The following is a 17,759-nucleotide window of genomic DNA, read 5'->3' on the forward strand; positions in this document are numbered from 1 at the left end:
GATGGAGAGCTAGTCCATTTGGGTGGCCAAATGTGGGTGTCTCCTTTGGATGAGGTGAATGACTCTCTGAGCTCCCCTGAATGTACTGACCTGCTTAATTCCATTTGAGATGTCATAGGGCATCCATATAAGACTGCCAGACATGACACATGGCATAGGAAGACTTGTGCCCTTTCAGGCCAGCAGCTGAAGAACAAGAGAGATGTACAAAGGATCTCAAATAGTCCTAGACACCTATGTCTGAACAGCTGAACCAACAGCTACATTTCTACTGACTGTAAAGAGAGTCTAGGCAGTTGTCTCATGTGGAGGTACTTAATGCTGTTGACAACTGACACATGAGAAAAATCCCACCTATGGATGTCAGAAATCCAAATATGCATCTCTATTTGTAGGGTGACTCTATCCCTCTTTTCAGTTTAAGCTGAAAGCACTGGGTTCTATTACTTCAAGGGAAAATTGTTTACGTTGTAAATTCCTGAAGATGTTTCAGACACTGAAAGAAATTCGTATTCGCTGAGGGTGCTGAACAGAGGCAAATACACTGAAATTATTGTGAACATGTTATCAACATTCCTAAGCAGAAAATGAGTCTTTTGGCAGGAAGACTTGAATTCACACCATCTCTTTTCAAAATATCTCATGTTGTGATAAAGTAGTTCTTGATCTTTCAATAGAGATAGAGCAGGAGAATGATCCTGCTGTCCATATGAGGTGGGGGGTGGAAGAGGAAAGACAGCTCAGATATTCCTGGGAATCTCTGGAGTATAGAAAAAAGGTTTAATGGACTATTGCTCTCAGTTACGTTCCAACAGGTGGATCCCCTAGAGACCTCATTGTTCTACTGATAGTTATCAGTAGTATGGAAGCACTTCAGGCTCATTCATTGTCTGGCACCTTGGGTCAGTGTTTATCTCCTGTAATTCCAGCCATCCGTGTTAGGTGCCTAGCTGATTACTACAGCCTAAGCTGCTTACAACATGTGTTGAAGATATGGGGAGTCAATTGCCCTCTGGATGCACCTTCCCATCTCCCCCTTGATTTCCAGGGGGAACTTGTGGAGGCTAACTGATATGATTTTGGATCTCTACCTTTTCTCGCTCTTGAGGTTTGCAATGATGTAAACAGTTTATCAATATTTGTGATAATTTTGCTGTAGGCCAGGAATTAACAAAGAATTTGGCATCATCCTACATACATCACTAAGCCCTTATTGGTAGTTCAAACTCTTATTAGCTCATACAGATTGTCATTCAAGAGCCAGCAGTATACAATCAAGATTCACTTCTCCTCATAGAAAACTGAAATGTAGCCAAAGACATGACAAACACTCGCTCATCATGACATCATTCTCCCAAGCAGGAGGCCTTTTGCCCCCAAAGACCTGCAGACATGCCCCTATAAAGGCAACACATTGCTGTCAGTGAAGAGCCTCACCTGATGAAAACATGCATTAGGCTCTAGAGAGCACAGGAGAGACATTAGTGGTTACTGGGAACCTGGGAGGATGGCTTCAATTCCTCCAGAATTACTGAGCCTGTAGTTTTCTCCGAAATGGGAGGGAGAGACTTCACAGCCAGTAAGACAAGGTGACCTTCACCCACAGGTAGGTGTGACTGTACCCTGAAACTCATAAGAGTGAGCTCTGCTGGGACTCTCCTCATCTGGTATAAATCACTGCAGCAGCATTATTTTCAGTGAGGCTGCTCTGATTTACACCAGCTGTAGGTTTGCTCCCCTGAGTTGGTTAAAGATGATGAAATCCTTCTACCAGACTTGGGATGCACTCCAGTACTGTGAATCCAAAAGTCCTCATGGATCAGGAATCGTGGGGCTTATGGTGTGTTTAGTGAGACTGGTGAGAAAAGGAGGGGAGAAAATCCAGAAAAAAAAGATTAACTCCATCACCACCACTGCCAACTTAAAACAAAGTGCATACACCTATCTGATAGAGAATAGTTCTGCAGTGATTCTTCTGCTTATAGCACTCATCTGATGAGGTAAGACTTTGACTCTAATCTGAAATCCATTAAACATTGAATTGTTTTCTTCTCAACCTTCTTGTTATCAGGAACTGGAACACATGTTTCACACTTCCTTCAGAGTGACCAGCTTAACTAGGTGCCTAACTCCTAGGCAATAGCAATTAGGCTCAGCACAACTCTCGCCTCGCCTGTGGTGTTGACTCCTATTTTAGTTAAAGTGAGAGACAGGAACTGCTGCAGGGAGATGAGTTCTGCCTGCTGAAGAATGGGATGGGAGAAGTCCTTGGGAGTGTCTTGACCGTCAGGATATTTTGCCGTGCCACAATAAAGTTTCCTTTGACCCATGAAAGCTTCCACAGGACTGATTTAGAAGGTTACCTCTTAGAACAGTGACTCCTCAGGGACAGGTTGGTTGTTTTGCCTTGACTATTTCCCTCCTTTATGCCTCCACTTGATGTGCCATCTCCTCACAGTGCTTTTGCTGCCTCTTGCTGCATCCTCAGCTCTGTATGGGGCTGAAGCTGTACCTTGTTTTCACCTGTAGACTAGGTGCAATTCACACGTGGAAACTGCTGTCCCAGCACACCGGGGAAAGCATGAGGTGTCACTTTATGTTCCACCAGGAACCGATAGCCCGTGATAACACTGTGGACTCCACTTTTGCTTCAGTTAGTCAGTACAATACAGAGAGTTCCTATTCGTACACACTCACAGCTACCTTTAGTGGCATTTAAATAAATCACTTCTGTAAATCAGATTTCATATTTCAGTCTATTTCTGAAAATATAAGGCATGATTAATTGATCTTATCCGCATACTGTGAAGATCAGTGCTGCCTGTCATGGCCTATTGAAAGCAGAGAAAAGGGAAGTGATAAACAAGTACAAGGTGGGCTCTGCTGACATGCTGAACTCTGTAACAGCTTGGAGCATTGATTGGAAGGCCTATTTATTCTTTATTAAACCCATGTGAACTGTCTGTACCTGGTACCTTCATACAGAGAATAACGAACCTGCTCTGAATGTCGCAGGGAAATCAAGATAGATTTTGTGGTGTTTGGCTCTTAATTGTACAGCCTCTTCGATCACACTCGGCCACTGAAAACCAAATAGGTTGGCTACAACTTAAACAGTGCTTCAGAGAGATTAAACACAGGCTAAAAAGGATGGCTGGAAGGAGAGATTCAGGGACAGGGAATGACAGAAGAAGGGTCAAGTGCACAAGGGTGAGATGAGCCATCTGGAGAGGCTCGACACAGCTGGACAGTCATGAGTGGAAGGGCAGAGAGGGGAACAAGGTAAAGAGAAAGGCAGGGAAGCTTAGAGGAATTAGATGGTGTGAGGGGTAACGACATAGACAGCAGAGGTAAAGAGAAAAGCTAGCAGCGTGACAGCTGAAGCTTGAAGCTCTCAGCAAGATTTGAGAAGTGGAATATGCCTAAGCTTTCTGTGTGTTGTCATGATCAGTTTCTCTTCTTTTGCCTTCAGACCCAAACTGCCCTCACGGCCTCCCTTCCAGACTTTGTCTTCCTCTCCCCAGTGTTTCTGAGACTCTAATATTAAACTCCTCGTTTTCTGAATGAGTCTTAGGATAGTGTAATGCTCCCTTGCTCTCATCCTCCTTCCTCAGAAAGTCATGACTCTTTCTCTTTACCTCAGGGTTGTTTCCAAAACTAATGAGGGAAAGCTACAGTATTTCTACTCTTACTCTGAAGTATTGCAGTACTGACCAGGAGCGCCTCCTGAAATCAAAGCTATATTCTTCTGGGCACTGTATCATGCTCTGCTTGAGAAAGGTAGAAAGGGAAAGAGATGTGGAGAAAATCTGGATCCCAAGAGGTCAAGGGCAGAGCTGATAATTCAGTCTGTGTCCAATCCCATTAAACTACAGGTACCAAAATGAGATACTGAGATGGAAATGAACCTACCCTAAGCTCTGTCCACAGTCAGGGAAGTGAGACACCTTCAGAAGTGATTCCCTGTATGCAGAGACAAGTGTTTAGGAAAGCTGGGATGCTTTCCGTTCACAGGATGCCTTTCTCCTTCCTCGAACTATAAAGGAAGACTAGCTTAGACTAGACAACTAACTTCTCAGTGGCCAAAGTGCAGTCAGTCCCATTCTAACGCCCTAGAAATGAATGATCAGTGTGCCCTGTTGGCACAAGATGTAAATACACAAATTATCCCATTTCAATTTAAGGAGGGGGGAGGGGGAAGGCATGGTTTCCATTGTCTTAAATTTTAATGCTCTCTTCCTCCTCAGTAGACGTGAGACACTGAATGGCACAGGAGAACTGCACCTTGGTGGCAGAGTTCATTCTTGAGGGCCTCAGTGACCACCCGGAGATGAAGGCAGCCCTCTTTGTGGTGTTTCTGTTCATCTACATGATTACCCTTTTGGGCAACGTGGGGATAATTGTAGTCATCCGAGGTGATGCCCGACTTCACACATCTATGTACTTTTTCCTGGGTAGCCTCTCTGTTGTTGATATCTGCTTCTCTTCTGTCATTGCTCCCAGGACTTTGGTGCACTTCCTGTCACAGACAAAAACCATTTCCTTTGCTGGCTGTACAGGGCAAGCCTTCTTCTACATTGTCTTTGTAACAACTGAATGCTTTCTCTTGGCTGTAATGGCCTACGACCGATACGTGGCCATCTGTAGCCCACTTCTCTATTCAGCTGTTATGACTAGGAGGCGGTGCATACAGCTGGTGGTAGGGTCATACTTAGGGGGTGTCGTAAACTCTGTCATACAGATGGCCTTCATCATCAGGCTGCCCTTCTGCAACTCCAGGGTTATCAACCACTTCTTCTGTGATGTTCCTCCCCTCCTTGCTCTGTCCTGTGCCAACACTTACATCAATGAGATGATCCTCTTCTCCTTCGCCGGTGTTATTGAGCTCAGCACCATCTCCACCATCCTGGTCTCTTATGTTTTCATATCCTTTACCATCCTGAGGATCCGTTCAGCTGAAGGCAGACAAAAAGCCTTCTCTACCTGTGCTTCCCACCTGACAGCTGTGAGCATGTTATATGGGACAACCATCTTCATGTATTTGCGTCCCAGCTCTAGTTACTCTCTGAACAGTGACAAAGTGGTCTCCGTCTTCTACACAGTGGTGATCCCCATGTTGAACCCTCTCATCTACAGCCTGAGGAACAAGGAAGTGAAGGATGCTCTGAGGAGAACAGCAGAAAGAATTGTAATTATGCACTGAGCAGAATAAACACAGTAATGGAGGCACTGAAAAATTGCAAATGCACTGAATATAGCTTCACAAAATGGGACTCAGCTCACCTAACTTTAGACTGTCTGTCTCAGACGCCTCATCTCCATTTAAGATAGCCAACTGAGTTCTTTATGTAGTTGCTGGGGAGAAGCTCACCTTCAAGATACCTGGCTTATTTCAGATGTTCACTTCAGGATATAAAAACCTGTGAAAGTGACTCTTGATAAATCACCCATGACAGTTAGTCTCACTGTAGCAGCTGAACTGTGCACTACAGGCATGCCCTCCTCATTAAGAATTGACAGAGGAATGCACATAATTAGGAGTAACTGGGAATTTTGCTCTCAGAGGTTGTGGAATCTCCATCCTTGGAGATGGTCAAAACGTAACCGGACAAGGCCTTGAGCAACCTGATTTTGCTATGAAGTCAGCCCTGCTCTGAGCAGCAGATTGAACCAGAGACCTCCAGGTTTCCTTTTGGACCAGAATTATTCTAGGGTTCTATGAATGGCAAGCTAGAGCACTATATATCTACTGTAAAATACAAGTTTATATTATACTACATGTTTATACACATTATGCAATATATTATTATGTTATGTGTGTGTAGACATACACACTTATCCTACTGGTTTCCTTGTCATTCTCTAACCCCAAATTCCTTTAATACAAAGCTAAAGCCATCTGCTCAGTATATTAAAGGATAGGGGACATGCCATTGTTGGTTTTAGTAGATAGATGTCTCTATCAGAGAGAATGCCTCATGGTTTCCCAGAACATACAAACCACTGCCTGTCCGTGCTACAAGGCTTTTTGTTGAGATTAGCACTGCATAGTGAGTTGGGATAAGCCTTTCTTCTTCTTCCATGTTCTGCTTGGATTTGTACTGCAAGCAGTGAGACTGCCTACAAAAATATGCACCTAGACATGGAAATATGCCCACCTGTGTCTGTCTCCTGACAGTTGTTCTTTACAAACTCCATCGATACATGATCATTTGTGCTGGCAAATGGAGAATGGAGAAGTAGAAATGCTCATCACTTTACTCCTCTGTGTGCCATCAGCTACACAATTTGTGGCAGTTTATCCACATGATTCAATGGATGATGGCTCTTGTCCTTGGGACTAACCCATAGGTTGACATTTTTGTGGTAGGCAGGTGAAAACAGCTCTGTTATCCAAAGTGTTTCAAATAGTCTGCACAAGCCTCTTGGCTAAGCCAAACACTACATTTTGCACTTAGGGTCACAATGATTTCTGGGCCCGGCACCTGAGATCCAGCTTCTCTGAAGCTTTTCCTAGGAAAGATGGAAACACAAGATCTAAATAGATAAACTGTGAAGCTGTCATTTGATGAAAAGGGGATAAGGTGAATAAGCCTACTAAAGAGGAAATACGAATTTTTAAATAAGTCTAGCCTTGAAACCAAGCCATTGATTTGCCAGACCTTTGCAGAGTTAAACTGATCTTTCCTTGTTAGCTCCTTTAAGGCCCCTCCACAATACATCTCTCTCTGTTTTTTCTTTCACAATTTCTGCAATTAAAAGTGTTAAAACAAGGCCTAATTGGCTTTCTAATTTATGCCCACAGTGGTTTGTTAAAAGCAAAGAAAAAAGAAAACACATTACCAGCACAAGCTGCATCCAGAGAATTTGCACTTAGGCATGAGGCAGTGGGGAAAAGGAGTTTTAAGAAAGAAAAGAAAGAGAGAACGAAAACCAAAAAATGACTGAGAAAAAAAAAACTTGGCCCTATTTCTTCCTCTGCAAGAGCCAGCTCCTGCCAGAAATTACACCTCCCACCTCTCACTGTATTCTAACCAGAAAATTGCAGGTGCTGTGAGGGTTCATTGCCACCAGGAGGAACAGTAGCCAGAGGTTTGAGGTTCTCTTCCCCACCCAGAGAACTTCTATTTCTCCAGCATTTCATCAGTCAGAGGGTAATAGGTGTCCTGGAGAACAGTGTCTTAACAAGCTCCTCTGGGAGGGGATTTAGAAATCATTGCCCAAGACTGAGAAGGCTTGCATGAATCCTGGATGAGGTTTTGTACCTGAAGTTACCTCTTCCACACTGTGGATGGATGTGAGTTTAATTGTCAATATTGGACTGTTTCTCTCTCAAACACATTGAACCTCAAGGGGAGCATAGGCTTGATGGTCCCAGTTCAGCAATTCAGTCTAGCATTTAAGACCAGATCCAAAGGAGAGTTTTCCAAGGGCAAATGTATTATGAATCCAGTGGCTTTAGGGGTGATGATAGGCTTGAATTCTGAGTCACGAAAGGCTGTGGCTTTCATGCTTGTTCTGCTCTAAATTACTGTTGAACAGTTTTCTTGCTGCCATGAGCAAAGTGGACTATTTCCAGTTCTTGAAAGCTGGTCATTCCCCTTCTTCCTAATACGCTCCTGCACTGCTTTTGCAAGCCTAAGAATAAGGCTGTGGACATAGGAAGAGCTGTGGACCATCTGAGTCCTTGATAATGCAGACATTTGAACAAATATTATGGTATTGCCAAATACTGAGATATTAGCAAATGTCTTGAATAATGGTCAATGGGATTTTGAGGCAGGGACAAGTGAGCATGGGATGGGTCTCCCATCTTCCTACTTTCCAAGTGGACTAACCTTTCTGCAGGGCATGCCCTGGGGGAACATCATCCCACCGTGAATGCCGCACCAGCTGAAACCCTGCTAAAACTGCTACCCTCTATTTTGGTGTATGACAGCCACTAACCCAGGATTACCTCCTCCCTCACTGGCTCCCCCTCCCATAAACCTGCACTAACTCTACAGACAGAGGAAGGGAAGGAGGGGAAAAGATTCCCCACCATAATTGTGAGGAGGCAGGTTGGGGACTCAGGGTGGAGAGACAGAGGCACACGTGGGGGCAGACAGGAGGGAGGATAATGTGGCGTGAGGCACAAAGTCAGCATCAATAGCACAGTCACATCAGCACTTCATCATGTTTTTACAATTGATTATCACTCACATTTCAAATCTATCAACATATTGCACATTTCAGTCTTGTCTTGTTATCAGCTTTTAAGAAGTTACTGACCATCAGCTGAGCCAAGACAGCAAACCTTACACACTGTACATGGAAAATAAGACACACACACTTAAAGAAGGGTCAAGGAGCATAAGGATCTGGGCCTAATCTATTGAGTGTATGTAAGAAAGTGGTGTTGCTCCAGCTGGAATGACTTCCCCAGCTAATCAAAATGCCTACCTCCCTAGAATTTAATTGTTAATCACTAAGATATTTGAGGACCAGATGGATCCACTGCCACCACCTTCTTGCAAAGGTTCTTCCACAGGCTGGAAGCCACTGTGCTCTGCTTCAAACCTCAAGCAAGCCCCAGGTCTCCTAAAACGTATGAGGCAAGAGGGCAGTAGGGAAATGACGACAGATACTAATATCTGAAAGTTTCCTAATATCTGATAGTTTCCTAAACTGGGAGCCTAGTCAGTCCAGACTCCCCTGTAGCCAGTTGAGGAGAATGGATCAGATGCGTTGTCCCTTGGAGACACCCTGGTCCTGAATCACTCTCTGGAAGCACCTGTGATTGCATTGAAATGATGACATACATTAACAGGGGGACTTCCTGTAAACATAAAGCAGATACACAGAGAGAAAGAATATGAATGGGTAGTTGGACAGAAGATTGAGGGTGTGGAAATGCATACACAGACAAACATCTCAAAGATAGTTCTATTCTTTTAATCTTTGCATTTTTTCTTTGCATTTTATTTCATTGCTCTTCCCATATGTTGCTGCTACCAGAAGAAAATAAGCCGTTGTCACACATGAAAGAAATCAAGACTTCCAGAGGTCCTGAAGTCTGATAAAGCATCACCAAACCCAGCAGGGGATCACCACTTCTTCAAGACAGAGACATATATGACCTCCATTATGATGCGATAAAAACAGTCTCCCTGGCTGCAAAAAGTGGTTGAATTGTATGGCCGACACTTGATTTCTTTGCAACAGCTTTTATGTAGCTATGCAACAAGGATGCTTCGCAATTCTATGCACAATACATTTTTGGAATACACATGAAACTTAGATGATTGTTTGGAATTGTGATAAGGCAAACTTTTAACTTGAAAAATAAAACACACTTTGTTTCTCTTTTTTTGCATTAATTTCTTTAAAGCTAACTCAGGCAGCTAGGGATAATGCAGTCTGGAATTCAGTTCACCCTGTTTTCTCTTAAGAGATCTACCAAAGGCTGGGGTGAATCAGCCACTGCAGATGTCTGTGTCTCTCTGCTAAGCAGAGTAGAGGTAAACTGACAAATGTAGACTGGCTGTCTTATTTTGACATGGTTTTGATTAGGCACCCCAAATTCCAGTCTAAATGCAAGACTTAACATTAAAACTGCATGGTGTAGCTGGAAACCCCAGTATGCAAGGGCTATTGTCTCAGCTGATGTCTACATTAAGGAAGGTGGCATAGCAACTCCACAGAAGAGTCAAGCAGCCACTGTCTTATACATATTTTTAACATAGAGAAAAGTCACTGTATTCAAGACCCTTCCTCTGTCTTTCATTTGCCATTGTTCTGTGTGAGAGAGATATTGGACGTCTTTGCCACTGAAAGTCCTTCACACTTGTTTGTGACATTGTGAATCATAAGGGTGCATTTCCAGAGGTCTGGATACTTCTCTTCCTCTCAGATTTGTGTTATGAGTGCTCTAAAACCTAGCGACATGTACAGTCATTGGGAGGAATTTTGTCTCCTCATGACTCTCCCCAAAGCATCCTTCACCTCTGTGTTCCTGAGGCTGTAGATGAGGGGGTTCAGCATGGGGATCACCACTGTGTGAAAGACAGAGGCAATTTTGTCTGTGTCCATAGAATAGGGATGGCTGGGTCGGCAATACATAAAAAGGATGGTCCCGTGGAATAGAGAGATGACCATTAAATGGGAGGCACACGTAGAGAAGGCTTTGTACTTTCCCTCTTTAGAGCGGATCCTCAGCACAGCCAGGATAACGACAGTATAAGAGGTGAGGATGATTATGATCGTGCTAGTTTCCACAAATGTAGCAAAGGTGACAAGCAGCACTTCACTGACATGTGTGTCAGAGCAGGCAAGAGCTAACACTGGAGAAACATCACAAAAAAAATGGTTAATGGTGTCAGGTCCACAGAAGGGTAGTTGAAAGGCAGAATAAGTGTGTATCAGTGAACATATGATACCACATACATAGGATCCAGCTACCAAACAAATACAGAGTTTTCTGGACATAACAAGCCTGTAAAGAAGTGGGTTACAGATGGCTACGTAACGATCATAAGCCATCACGGCCAGTAGGAAAGACTCCGTGACAACAAAGTTGAGGAAAAGAGACATTTGTGCTGCACAGCTGGAGAAGGAAATCGTTTTTGTTTCAGACCAAAAGTTGACTAACATCTTAGGCACGATCGATGATGAATAGCAAATGTCAACAAGGGACAAATGGCTGAGGAAGAAGTACATGGGGGTGTGTAGACAGGCTTCAGCTCTGACCAACAAGATCATTCCCAGGTTTCCCATCAAAGTAGCAATATAGACCACGAGGAACACAACGAAGAGAGGAACCTGCAGTGTTGGATGATCTGTCAATCCCAAGAGAATAAACTCAGTCACTGTGGTGTGATTTTGTCTATCCATTCCACTGGTGCTTGTAGATTATCTGCTTCTGCATCGCTCAGGAAGACCAAAGGGTCTGCTGCCTTTCGTATCAACAGCAGTTAACAGTAGTCCAGAGAAAGGCATTGAAGAAGTTGTTTATGAAATTTCTCTCTGGAAAAGAAAAAATGGTTTCAAATGACACGTTGCATCATAGAAATGCCTGTGTTTCCCTAGTAACTATGTAAGATGAGAAAGTCTAATCAGAAGGATACTGTAGACCGAATAAAATAACTTTGCATGATTTCTTTTGGCAAGGATAGCCTCTTACCTGAATGGATAGGGCTGTCTTGCCTGAACAAGATGTGAGTGACTTGAGGATATAAATGGCCTCAACAACAGGTCCAGCCAACCTATCAGGAGGTCATCTTAGTAAGGTGCTACTTCTTAAAGGTCCAATGTGAAATCAGGTGCATCTTTGTTCAGAAAGTCACGACAAACATCCTTTTCCCAGCCTATGTTTTGATCCATGGCACCTCTCTCTTTGTGTTCCTCAACTGCTGTCGCATTTTCCGTGCCTCTTACTCCAGCTACAAGCTGCATGGCCTTCTGATACTCTCTCCAAGCCACCCAATTTGCAAGTTTTCATTAACTGTTTGTTATCTTTATGAACTACCGAGCTTTGTTTTAAGCTGTTTCGCTGACTTGGGAAAACCTGGCACATTCCTTTCTCTTAGTAAGGGAGAAATCCATTTTAAACCTCCTCTGCTGATTTAGAAAAAAAAAGTTGCTAATGATTAATATTGAGGCTTGACTACTGACCAATATCACATTTGCTTGTACTTTTCTATTTCTGTGAATCACCCCTTGTTTCAGATTTAAAGTTCCGTGTGTCTCTTTCGTTCTCTAGCACCAAGAAAATGGATTCTGCTACACAATCAGGCCTGTTAGGAGTTGTTTTGACAATAAAGTGAAGATCCTTTGAGGTGTGATATTTTTAAGAAGCTAGAATCTAGAAAATTAGATGTCTCACTGATTCCAAGGCTTCCAAAATCCCAACTATAACACCCTCCCCCCACACACATCCAAAAAAAGTGTCATGGCTGTTGCTTGCTTGAGCAATTAGAACAGGGCTAAAAAGGAACATGAAAAGAATCAAGTGGAAGCTATGATACGCAAGAATTACAAGGACAGGGCTCCAGAACACTCATTTTTAAGAGGTGTTTGGTTGTATCTGCCAAAGACTTAGAAAGGAGTGCCTTTCACCTGGTATCTAGTTTCTAAAAACCTGTGGCTCTGAAAATAGCTTCTACTGTCTGAGACTGTTACGACTCCTAAGAGTTGGACTAATGTAAAAATGTGAGAGACAAGGCAGCCATCTAGTTCCAAGCTAATTTTTGTCTAGATACCAACTGTCACCAGCTGAGACACTGGAATGTGCTGCCTTGATATTTGTTCGACTTTCTACTCCAAGATGAGAGGAGCTGCATCAGAGAAATGCCTGTGTTTCCCTATTAACTACAAAGAATGTCTCGGTAAGTAGTTCAGGTGCAGATGTCTGCCTTACAGATAGGCAGAAATTGATGTTATGAATACCTTGGCCAGGGCTTAGTACTTTGAGCATCTGGAGCTGATTACAAAAATAAGAAAGAATACCAGGATTCAGCGCATAAGGAGAATAAACGCTTGAACAGAAAACTCTCTTGAAGCTACTACAGAGATTGTTTCATCATAAGGAAAAGGTTGTTCTAAGTGGTCTCCACTGAGAAAGAGAACATTTCTTGGCTGAAATGCATGGGCTAAGCATGAGCTACATGGAGCGCAAGGTGAAAAGTAATCAAACCCACAGTCTTCTAACTCACCCATGGAAGAAAGGGCAAGCCTCTTTCTCACTTGACTCCAACAGCTCACACAGCAGAGGCACCAGGACTTTTACAGGTGGTTTCAAGACACCCGGGATCAAAGACAGGGACTTTGATCCCTGGAGAACTTGAAAATAGCCAGGAGGAGGAGGAAGTCAAGAACAGAGGAAGAAATTAGGTACATAGCATGAGGCAGTATTTTGATACTTAAAGCAGCAGGAAGGCAGACTGCACAGTCACTTAAGTTTCACTGTGCTCCCCTTACCTTCACCCACTCTCAGTATTGGTAGTTCCTTCTTGCCGGCATGTCAGTGAAGGGCTGGGCTGCTCACAGGACCCCACAGCCGCAGCAGCTTCACAGCTTTTGTTCTGATGGAAACACAAAAGCTTTTAATTTTTCACTCCATTCAAAAGACAAGGTGTTTGACTTCTCTGCTTTGACTTGCAGCAGGCATAGCAAAAAAGAGCTAAAGTAAGAGCTAATTCACCTAGCTTGACATCTAAAAGCTAGGGATTTAGTCTCTGCCAGGCACCTGTGTTTCCTCTACAGCCAAAGATTAGGAGCAGGCATTTTTTGTACAGCAGTTAAGGCAGAGGATGATTTATACTTCCCATCTTCATCTCAGTGACATTCAGCGAAATGAATCCCTTCTGTAACAGCTCTTTTTGCAGGTAGACATACAAGTTCACGTTTTGCTTTTGATTTTAACTGAGCTGCCTGGGAAGAGGCATCTCACGATCTGAGCTGAGGAGCCAAAGGCAATTGGTCAGGATTGCAAGATCCCCTTGGTGCAATCAAGCATATAACGTGACAAGTTTTAACCATGCTGCCCCAGTGCACCACTTGCCTTGAGACACATTCCCTAGCTGCTGCAGATCAGATTGACATAAAGACCATCAGGAAGGACCAAACATTACTACTTATTTTAAAGAAATATTTGGGTGTTACAGTCTGCTTGTGTCAAATGAAAAATTTCAATCTACAGACTTGTCAGTTCAGTTGAACTCTACCTTGTGTTTGCTGTACAGCTCTCTTAAAGTCTTTAGATTTCTAGCTCACCACCAAGTGATCTCAGTATTTTCCACAGGAAATCAATAGTGGTGGCCCCATACCTCTCCCATGACCACAAAAGCACAAAACCCTTCCTAAAACATGTGACCACGTAAGCTTTTATAGGGTCAGGAATGAGGAAAGGAGAGCTGCTGCCTGGACAAATCCATTAATTGGGCAGAGACAAAAGAGCGGGAGAAGTGACTTCCTCTGTTGTCAAGGGGGTTCTGGATCCACTCAGTAACACCAGTGTGTTAGCTGGAGCCTGGCCTGAGAAATCTGGTGAGGGTATTGAGGAAAGGGCTCATAATGCTGCCAATTAATTTGCTGTTTGTGCAGGGGTGTGATTTTTTTCCCCTCTGTTTTGCTTTCTGAGTTCTTGAAATATGTTGTGCATATTTGTTTTCTTGGTATGCATGCCTAAAGGGAGGTGCGTTTAAGCAAAAATGATGCTTGAACTGTGATTGTGATGTGAGCATGATTTAATTTGAGAGAGTCTGTGACAGATCTGAGGCTATGAAAACAAACCTCACATCGAGGTATTTTTATCGTCTGTGGAGAGAAACTGGCATTTCTGAAATGTGATTATTCCATCCTGTAAAAGTAGGCCAGGTGAACTGTGCTCTAGAAAACTATTTCTCTCCATTGATTATGGCCTCATAGTGTGTTTTTGCTCGGAGGCACGGCTACAATGGAGATGTTCAAAATCAGGTAAGTGAAATGAATTACATTCCTTTATAACTCAGGGGAAATTTTAATGTTGACCTGAACGGAGAGAGTCCTTCACTCGTCTTCAAGAGGCATGGAGATTGATCTTACCCAACTTTACACTTTGAAATCTTAGGCACCTTGGGCCACATAGTGCCAAAGGCTGAGCATTTATCTGTTACTTTCATTTCCCCCTTATTTTCTTTGTTTACATGGAAGTGCACAGGTTTACCCAACAATTAAAGCCATTTTCAGCCTGCTTTCTAGCTTCCGACAGGCCAGCAGGACTTCCTGCATAGCAAGTGTAATACAAGGACTTAGGCAAGCTCCAGTGTTCGATGGAGAGAGGCAAGCAACTCCAGAAGGTGACTCGTTCCCGGTATCACTCTCTATCGAGAGAGCCTAGGTAACTGTCTAAAACGCTGCTCTCCTTGTAACTCTGCAGCAAAATTTAGCTGCTGACTATATTTTTGTGTTCTCTTCCAGCAAAGAAATCACCAGTTATTCTTCCAAAACTTGTCTGCTGTTCCTGTGTGCCTGCAGTAAGTCTGTGTGAGGATTCTCCAAAAATGGGTTGCAGCAAAAGCACAAGACACTGGATTTTAGGACTCTTCTAAAGACATTCGTAAGCTTAAATGATAGGGCCCTGAAACTCCGTTTCTAATTCACCCTGAATCCAGGGATCCTTGCTATCTTTTTTAGTCTAATATGCAATTTTTAAAAATTGTCTCTCTCGCTTCTGCAACAAACTTCTTTATGACATGGGTGACTGTAGAACATTCTTTATGCAGATTTCTCTGCAGTGTAGTTTCAAATTATTTTCAACACTTAGGTTCAAGCAAAGACATGTTCAAAAAAACATTATGCCAACATGTGAAGGTCCCAAAGAAAGCCCAGCTATCACTTAGACAGATCTTTTGCAGAATGTAGGCCAGAAACATTTACTTTGCCAGCACTCTATCTTCTTCTGGAAAGGTTATGCCCTGTTGCTTGAATCAATATGAACTGCTCAGCTCGTAGAAGAGTGTTCGCCCTAAATCCTGAGACTCCAGAAGGTACTTTGCATTTATTTGTTTTCCTTGAACCATAGGATTCATCCCCACGTAGGATCCTTTCTGCAAGTTCAAATGCAAAAGGTTAAAACATCTTTCTTGACCAGGTCACAAGACAAGAAGTCACTTAGTCTTCCCAACTGTTATTGTGGAACTCCTGGATTTACAGGTGTAAATGGCTTGAGAGAAGCTAAGAGAAAGCTTTGGAAAGCTTGTATTTGTGCCAAGCTTTTTCAGCATCTCTCAGCATAATCAACTGATGTGGATGAGAAATGTCAAAACAAGAAAACCTTGTTTTGGTATGGTATATCCCACCTTCACCTTCCCCCTGTTTTCTTTCTTTACAGTGTGAAATGTTACTGAAAATTTTTCTGGAAAACTAAGGGGGGAGTGAAAGAAAGGAAGGAACACAATCAGCTGCTTTAAGATACCCTTCAACATCGAGCATATCGCTGATGGTTGCATTGAGCTAAGGCTGAACATGGAGACCGGCCTTGGGAACTTGGAGTTTGCCTCTCTCTAGTTTACCTTAGATTTACTGAAAACAGAGATGGAACTGATAGACAGTATTGCCCATTGTATTAATGACTGCCTTTTGATGATATTCCTGGTAATAGGGGAATATTAACTGAATCTTCCAGTAGTTCTGTTTCAATCATGAAATAACACCACATGACACACACTGTGACAGTATGCTAGTCATTAAAGCACTCATGTTCGATGGGAACAAGCTATATTCAAGCCCACCCTCTGCTGCGAATTTAACTAGGCATGTAAAGAGAAAGAGTGCTAATGGGGGAGAGAACTGTAGTCCTTCCTTCCCCCTGAACAGCCAAGGGCTTTGTGGTCAGGGGTTTCCATAGAGTGGAGATGAAGTATGTGCAATACTGAACTGTCTGGATCAGGGCTTTGAACCTGCATTATTCATAGTGCAGAAGCACATCATATCCAAGCAGGTATCCTTGAGGGCAGTTTTGCCTTGTGCATATTTTTTGAAATAAGCTTTGAAATCTCTTTGTTGTCCTCAAGTCAAAAGAGGGTTGTTTTTTTCCTCCAATAATGTTGCTTTTCCTATTTCACAAGCCTTGGCTTTAGCCCAATGCTGAATAGGGAAAAAAGAAATCAAAAAGCAAGTGGAAATCTTTACCTACCAAGCTTCAGTACATCACCAGGACTAATAATCTGATACCTCCCAGTGGAAAAACAAATTTACACAAAACCATTTAAACCTATCTATATAGCTCTCCATCTTGCTTCCCTACACTTACATAGCTTGGTATTCACTTCCATCTGAAGAGAATCTCTTCCATCTTCCCCAGCTTCACACTCCCATGTATCTTTTCCTCAGCAATTTGTCCTTTATAGATATTTGCTATGCATCGACCATTACCCCCAGAGCCTTGAGACCTCCCTTTTGCAGACAAGAACGATATCCTGCACACAATGTTTTTTGCAGATGTATTTTTTTATTGCCATGGCAACGACTGAGTGCATCCTATTTGCATTAATGGCCTATGACCATCATACACCCATTTGTAACCCACTGCATTGTATGAATGTCATGTCTTGGAGATGTTGTCTGAACATGGTAGTTGGGGCATATGGAGCAGGCTTCTTGAACTCCATGATACATACGGCTTTTACAAGCAAATTATCTTTTTGTCGTTCTAATGTCATTGATCACCTTTTCTGTGAAACTCTCCCACTCCTGAAGCTCTCGTTTGCTGATGCCCACTGGAATGAGATCACCGTTTTTGTCTGTGCTGGGCTAGCCATGGTGGGAACACTCCTGGCCATCTTGCTCTCTTATACCTACGTCGTCTCCACCATCCTGCAGATCCACTCTGCAAATGGCAGGCCCAAAGCCTTCTCCACTTGTGCTTCCCACCTGATGGCTGTCATCGTATTTTCAAATGGTTCAAATCACCAGACAGCTTTAAATACCCAGTCCCCGTTGAACTTGGTGGGGCTTTGATGGCTTTGGTGGGATTCACTTTACCAAGCTTTAGAAATTTACTTTTGAGCAAATCAGCCTGGGAGCCTAGGGCACTCTTAGAGAGCATTTAATCAGATCAATTTTAGGAGTCAGAGTTAGTATGACATACATGGAGCTGAGCATATCATCCACCAAGCCCTCACTGGTTTTAAAAGAACTTGAAGTGACTGGCTGAGCTGTAATCTAAACATTTACCTTCAGCCCTGTTAACTCCGCCTCTATGGGACTATGAGGAGATTTCCGATCAGAAGTCAGGAGTA

At 43.0% G+C, this 17,759-nt stretch overlaps 2 protein-coding genes and 1 pseudogene across 2 annotated transcripts; 2 read left to right on the plus strand and 1 right to left on the minus strand.

Moving 5' to 3' along the window:
* The first annotated feature begins 4,246 nt into the window (after nt 1-4,246).
* Nucleotides 4,247-5,203, plus strand: LOC135328553 (olfactory receptor 5J3-like). The gene has a single exon (XM_064513312.1). It carries the CDS (start codon nt 4,265-4,267, stop codon nt 5,201-5,203), a length of 939 nt encoding a protein of 312 aa, XP_064369382.1. The 5' UTR covers nt 4,247-4,264.
* Nucleotides 5,204-9,933: 4,730 nt separating this feature from the next.
* LOC112995604 (olfactory receptor 5AR1-like) lies at nt 9,934-10,872 on the minus strand. Its single transcript, XM_026120651.2, has one exon. The coding sequence runs from the start codon at nt 10,870-10,872 to the stop codon at nt 9,934-9,936; it is 939 nt and encodes a 312-aa protein (XP_025976436.2).
* A 3,562-nt stretch (nt 10,873-14,434) lies between these two features.
* LOC135328578 (olfactory receptor 5F1-like) lies at nt 14,435-17,478 on the plus strand (annotated as a pseudogene).
* The last annotated feature ends 281 nt before the right edge of the window (nt 17,479-17,759 follow it).

The sequence above is a fragment of the Dromaius novaehollandiae genome, chromosome 5 (assembly GCF_036370855.1).
Source record: "Dromaius novaehollandiae isolate bDroNov1 chromosome 5, bDroNov1.hap1, whole genome shotgun sequence".
Taxonomy (NCBI): domain Eukaryota; kingdom Metazoa; phylum Chordata; class Aves; order Casuariiformes; family Dromaiidae; genus Dromaius; species Dromaius novaehollandiae.